This window comes from Gavialis gangeticus, unplaced genomic scaffold (genome assembly GCF_001723915.1).
Source record: "Gavialis gangeticus isolate Ggan-Ray unplaced genomic scaffold, GavGan_comp1, whole genome shotgun sequence".
NCBI classification, from domain to species: domain Eukaryota; kingdom Metazoa; phylum Chordata; order Crocodylia; family Gavialidae; genus Gavialis; species Gavialis gangeticus.
This window is the reverse complement of record NW_017729009.1, coordinates 4722391-4729307: the sequence shown is the minus strand read 5'-3', so window position 1 is coordinate 4729307 and position 6917 is coordinate 4722391. Positions and strand designations below refer to the sequence as shown.

The following is a 6917-nucleotide window of genomic DNA, read 5'->3' as shown; positions in this document are numbered from 1 at the left end:
TCAGAAACTGGTTTAAACCTGTAACAGAACAGAAGCTCAGTGCACATAAACCAGTTTCAAAATGGCCGAAACCGGTTTGAGATAAACCTGGTTGAATGCAGTATCAGACTTAACTGATTGATCTCAAACTGATTTATGCAATGCCTGTCCCAAACCTCTTCCTGCTTTAAGTTAAACCAAAGTCCCCCAGAATGCTCTCTGGGCTGGGATGTGTTTGCTGGTCCAGCAGAAGAGGGCTGGCCCTCTGCTCCTAGCTGGAGCAGAGACAGAGAGGGGTACGGGTAGGCAGATGCTGGCCCCAGAAGGGAGCAGGGAAGAAGTTTGTTCCTCCCCTCCCTCCTTTGTCCCACCACCACCGACTTGCATTTCTCCACTGGCTGATCCAGTGGTGGAGTCATGGCCAGCCCTTGCAGTAGCCTGGCTAAACTGGTCACGGAGGGGTTTAATTCCCCCCTCCCTGTCCCACCAGCAGGGACCCAAGCCAGAATCAACTGAGCACTGCCCCCTTGTTGCTGCAGCAGCGGGGCTGGGTGCAGCCAGATGCTGACTGGCATGGCCCCCTGAAGCAGAGGGGGCAGGGTGGGGGGGTTATTCCCTTCTCTACACCCACTGCTCCCTGGAGGACTGCAGCTGGATCTGTCCATCCTGACTGCTGATGCCACCGCTCATTTCCTGCTTGGGGCAAGCAGTGGAATAAGCTCCCTCCTGCCCCCTCCACCAGATGCTGGAGGGAGGAGGGAATAATCCCACTCCCTGCCCCCCCCCAGCCTAAGGGGGCCTGTGAGCCAGCCTCTGGCCATGCCCCCACCCAGCCGCTGAAGCAGAGAGGGAGCAGGGCTCCTGATGGGGGCAGCAGCCCCTGTCATGCTGTCCAGGGAGTATGAGCCCCTTGCCAACCAGGGGCTGCGCTGCAGGGTGGGCATTCCCCCGATGGGAATGGGTTTGCACTCTGGGAAACCATGGCAGAGGCTGCTGTTCCCATCATGGTCGCTCCCCCCTTGCTGCTCCAGTGGCTGGGCAGGTGCTGGGCCAGAGGCTGGCCAGCAGGACCCCTTAGGCACAGGGGCAGGGAGGGGAGTTTTTCCCCTCTCTGCCCCTGAGAGACTGCAGTGGGGTCTGCCCACCCCGACCACTGCCACTCGCTCTATGCCCAGGACAAGCAGCGGAATAACACCCCTCCTGCCCCTTCTGCCAGACGCCAGGGGGAAGGGGCACTGGAGGGGGCTTATTGCACCACTTGCCCTGGGCACAGAGTGGGCAGTCAAGATGGGCAGACCCCACTGAGGTCCCCCTCCCTACTCCCTCTGCTTCAGAGGGCCATGTTGGCCAGTGTTTGGCTGCACCCGACCCCCCTGCTGCGGCAGTGAGACGGGAGCATCCGGTAGACCCCGGCTTGGGTCCCTGCCAGTGGGACAGGGAGGGGGGGAATTAAACCCCTTCCTAGCCAGTTCAGTTCAGGCTACTGCCCCAGCTGGCTAGGCCCTGCACAGCTTCCCTGCAGCTGACGGCATGCTCTAGCAGCCACTGGCACCTGTCCTAAGCAACTGCAGCCACGTGCCTGAATTTCCTCAGTTCAGAGGGAATGTCTGTGCACTTGCAAATCAGTTCAATCTAGGAAGATTAGATTAACCTGCAAAGATTGAATCAATTCAGGCTCCAGCTTTTTGAATATCTGTCCCTAGCCCAAGTGTTACACATTATAGATTCTTGGAGCCAGAACTCTTTTGTCCCAGGTCCATTTTGTCCTCATGCCCTATTTTCCAGAAGAAATGTAGTTGACTGTCTGAAGTCATATAGCAGTCAATGAGCTGTTATATCCTGAATGTCACACAACATCACTTTAACTAGGTGGAGCAAAACCCAGACATCACAGGGCACAAGGCATAGAAGGGTCAGGCTTACTCCTGAATGGCCTTGCTTTTTATTAAAGCCCAAATCATTAATTCTGCAAGCTACACACAAGCCAGTTTCTGATCCACTGCATCATGCTCAGTGTGTTCATGAACCTTCAGGTTAGCAACACACCAAAACAGGTAACCTTCCTTTTATATAGATTTCCAAGTGCATATTTCTGAAAATTTTCCTTTATAGTTATTTGAAAATACTCTTTAGTACTTGTATAACTGTTGTGCAGTACAAAGACTGAATCATTGATTTTTTTAGCATAACAAAAATTAAAACATAGAAGGCTGTGTTGATGTTGTAAAGGTCATTATAAGCACATTACATGAGCTCAGACTGCAGGAGAAACTTCTTTAATATCAAATAATCCTCAGTATCTTTCAGGCTTTGAGAAGCTTTGGAATGTATTTTCTAGAATATCCACTCCCACTATTTTAAGAGAACAATATTCCTACATAACACAGCTTTAAATGAAATCATCTAGCTTTCATACCCATCAGTGTTCACATTTAATTCACACTAAAAACAATGTCATTCCGAAATGTACATTATGGAAAAATCTTCCATTATAATTCTATTGCATCTGAATTTGAATAATTCTTGCCAAGCAAATGTCCAGTAAATTGAATATATGCGAAAAGGAGCTGATTAACCTGTTCTTCACTTTCTGAAAATGTGTACAACTCCCACAACTGGGAACAGGTATTGTAAATGAAACAGTTCTTGCCATCTTCAAAAAATCAGAACCCCACAAATTCACATAAAGATTGGATGCTATTGAAGAAAAATGTGTTGTCTTTGGACAATCTTCCAGTGGGTCCTCACTTTGAGGAAGGTTAGAGAAGGTATGCTGGGGAAAATGGAATTTGTAGGCTTCTCACATCAAATATCTGTTGTACTTAAGGCTGGAAAGCTGTGGGCGATCTTTTGAGTGTTAAAAAGTGGCTTCTCGAAGGCCAAAGGCTAATGCTGTGTCTGACCTCATTCCATCAGTAGCATAAGAAATCAAGCGATAAAAGGGAAAAAAAAACTGCCAGGGCTAATGTGATCATATGAATTGTCCTTTTTCTCACTACAGTTGTGTTCTCAGGGCTGCAAGAAAGGCCTGCAGGCATTTGGTTTAGCAGCATCTAAATTTCTGCCTCTCCAAACTACTCCCCCTGCTTCCCTTCTTTGCTAAGGAAAAGAGGAAAAGAAAGTGCAACTCCCCACAAAATGGAGCACGTTCCTAGAGTGCACAGGCCTGTTTGCTCTTTGTATGTTCTACCCTGTTTGCTTGTCACTTGTGATTTTGACTGATAAGTTATAACTGCTGATTCCTAAGGAGATTCTAATGGAGTTTAGCTAGGCCAAAAAAAGCACGTAAGACATATTTATCCCCTTCCTATAGAAGCAGGGTGATAGGCTGTCACACCGGGCAGTATTCTAACTCTCTATCTGAGAAAAAGAGGTTCTATTATCTTATGTTATAGTAATCCTATTGTGTGAGGATTGGTTGAAAAGAATTATATTTTTCTCTGTTGAGTTTATAGTTACACAACCTTTGCCTTCGTAGTGCAGTAGCATTTAACTAAGTTTAATATTTTCTTTGGAAGAGGACCTTCTCTCTATCAAAGCCTAACCAAAGTATCCAAGACAGGCCAGGATATTCCACAAATGCTCCAAAGCATTGTTCAACCTTCCCAAGAGGTCAAGCAACGTCAGCGTAAGAGGAAAGAGTCCTTCCCCGTGTAGAGAACAGCTTCTCACCTTGCACTGCTAAAGGAACAGAACTGCATCTCTAATCCTTTGAATTATATAGTGGAGGCATGTCTCAGAGCCACATGTCTGAGAGGGGGTGACAGGAATATTTCCCCAATGACAGGTGCTCACAGAAGAGATAAGCTACATTGCACTTTGATTCTGCCCCAGAGGCAGCTCCTAATTAATGTTTCTGTCCTGGATACACATAAAGGATGCTTTCTCAGTTGTGCCCTTACTTATAATATTACAGAAAGCTATACAATCATTAGAGAAAGTTTGTTTTTCTTTAAAATCTGTACTTCTTTATCACACAGTGTTAACTATTATTTTAGAGAGCCTTTGGATTATGCCAGCTGTAGGGGAGAACAGTGGAGGATGCTTTAGAAATACAGTCAAGGTAGACAGAACAGGGAGAAGCCAAAGTTAGTATCTGATACTGGATTTTAAATCAGACTCCAGTACCACATCTAAACCAGACCTAATCTGTGGGCCAGACACAGAGACAAATGCAACATCTGTTTGTATCCAGTCAGGCAATACATTTCATCCACAGAAATCCTTGCTTCTGGCATATTTCCTGCAGGGTTCAAATTACAGGGGAGCTTGGGGAGGCTGAGCTCCTCCATAAGAGACCAGAGCTCCCCTATAGGATTTGAAAATGATAAGGGGGGGGGGGGGCATGGTGTGTCTCAGACTCTATTAGGACATCATGATGGGCAGCCCAATTTTTTGTTGCAGACTCCTCACCAAGAGTCAAAGTGTAATTTGAACCCTGCTTCCTGGACATTGCTTCAACAGTGTAATATACAATAAGCATCAAGACTTGCAATTTTATTCCCAATAATCAACCCTAAGAGGTCTTTCAAAGGCAGCTTTGTAAACAGTAATGGGCATCCACTTCAGTTCATAACAATAAGGATATTAAAAAGGATTGACAACAAACCTATCTGCCTATTGTGCAGGGAAGGAAAACTGCTTTGTTCTGCCTCCTCCACCAATGGAGCTGGCAGGACACGTACAGCATTTGCATGTCAGATAAACACGTCATCTATCATGCAGGAAAAAAGGAATAAGCGTAGGGAGAGCTGAATGTCCCAGAAGTGCTTATCTAGCTGGCTAACGACTTACTTTCCCTCAGATCCATAGCTGTTCATGCTGTCCTCAATGGATTCATGGCTGGCTTGACGGACTGTCCGGCTTGGCATTTCAACAGCCAGTCCAGTTTCTGTGCTCCGCTGAATAGCACCTTTCAGTCTCCGGCCATCCCCATCTAAGAACAAGAGAGATAGTAAGGTTAGTCACCTATTGTATGGACACACACAGTAATACAACGGAGTAGCAGAAGTGAGGAGAATCCAGTAGAGCTTTCTCTTTCTGGGAATTAATCTGGAAACCCAGAAGTCACCAAACGGTTCATTTTTTTCATAATCAATTGTATTGTATCTTACTGACACTCATGACAAGCTGCAGGTCTATTTGGGCACTCCAAAGTCTAAGTCTAGTTTGAGCATGTAAATCAGATAGTTGCAAGCATGTGTACACATACCTACAGGACCACACTTGCTGTTTTGCATGAAGTTAACCATTTAGCCCTTTTAATAACTAGGAGTAGAAGTTAGGTGTGAAACTATGGGTGCATGAAAATCTGCTTTGCTGTTTTGAATTGGGAGAAACACCAAGGATCCATACCGCGAGGCCACTCGCAGCAGGGCCAGAAGGGAGAGAAGTGACTAGACAGCACTAGGAATGGTGTGAATGAAAGAGTCCTTCAGACACAGGCCGTGTTAGGACACTACAGCATCTCCAGAATGTCTTCCCAATCCTAGCCACCTGGGTGGGATTTTTTTTTGTAGAAAATCCCACAAGACAAGCTATTTCTCCACTCATGCACCCTTAGCCAGGTTCTGAAAGAAATGATACTTTGATGTCACAGGCACTCCTGGGTTTAGTCTTTAAAGTTTTAGCCCTCTCAAATGAATGGTGACTATTTTCATTCTCCTTTTCAGCAGTCTGTTTCTTAGAATGAATTATGTTATATAATAAATATATAATGAGTACCATTACCATTAATTGCTTCAGCGGATGTTAGAAAGCTACAAATGTCAACCTACATGCAGTGCTTATCCTGAAATATTTACATCAGCTGGAAGTTCTCTGAATGAATTGGAACGTAAGAATATTTTTTAAGATGCCACAAATACATACAAAGGTGTGCTGTTCGTCAACACCCAGGTGACAGCGCTCTGACCCACCAGACTGCATTAGTAATTCTAAGTAACATTTATATGGCAGCAATATACAATGGCCTCTGGCAGGGCAAGGCCTTAGACCCAGAAAGAATTTAACACTTAAGTGGCATTACACCCAGAAGCACCTCCTGCTTATTGAAGGGTACTTCTGGAGAAGAAATAAACTAATTTATCACAGCGTCAGCCCTGGTAGGACCAATTTTAGGACACTTTGAATTCTCAAAATCTAGAAGTGCAGCCAAAGGCCCTCCGAGCTACTTGAGCACGGAGAGCTTGGTCTGTAAGAATCTCAGTTAAGACTTGCACACTATTGTGTTATTTTTTACCAGGCTTGTTGCAAGCAGCATGCTTTTCTCCTGTTTGCTCTATCATAAAGGCCTCCTAAGCTCTCTCTGAAATTACCACCAGTACTTTCCTTTCTATGTCCTTGTGACAAGATATGTAGCAGAATTTGCAGATTTTATTGGAATCTGATCGGCTGTACCATGAGTGTTTCTGCTATGGCCTACCACCAATACTGAAGTAGTAGAGGACAGCATCTCTCATTAACTTAGCTACAAAGCCCCGTTCCCTGTGGTATCATGAGTGTTCCAACTTCATGATGATTTAGGCCCAAAGGCATTCTGTACCAGCTGCTGCGTACATATATGGTACACTGCGTGCACGTCCCTCTGGGCTAACAGGATAGAGTTTGCATGTTTTAGGTTAAAATTAAATACAGTTGGTACTGTTTGTGTGCCTCGAGCAATGTGACAGGCACATCATATAAATCAGGAAGTTAAACAAACATTAAAAAAACCAACTCTGCTATCCAAGTCAAAAGCTTCAGGCAGGACAAATATTAATAGATGCATCAATGAAGGGAAAGTCCAGTGAGATGGTCTCATTTAGTCCCTGGAAAATACAAAAATTCTCTCAGTGGCATATTTTCTGGTATTTTGTCCAGCCTTGCCTAGATGTCCCAAATGAGTATGCTTCCTCAGTTCACCTTAAGAAACTCCCAAGCGAACCTTTCTTGCACTC

General features: G+C 45.2%; 1 protein-coding gene across 1 annotated transcript in view; it reads right to left on the bottom strand.

The window, feature by feature from the left end:
• The window catches only part of RIMS4 (regulating synaptic membrane exocytosis 4), a gene marked incomplete at its 5' end in the record, with an annotated part of 41116 nt that extends 36197 nt beyond the window's left edge, over nucleotides 1-4919 (bottom strand). The window contains one exon of the mRNA XM_019509726.1: nucleotides 4774-4919. Within this exon, the coding sequence (XP_019365271.1) occupies nucleotides 4774-4919 (146 nt within the window). The remainder of the gene's footprint in view (nucleotides 1-4773) is intronic.
• Between the last annotated feature and the right edge of the window lie 1998 nt (nucleotides 4920-6917).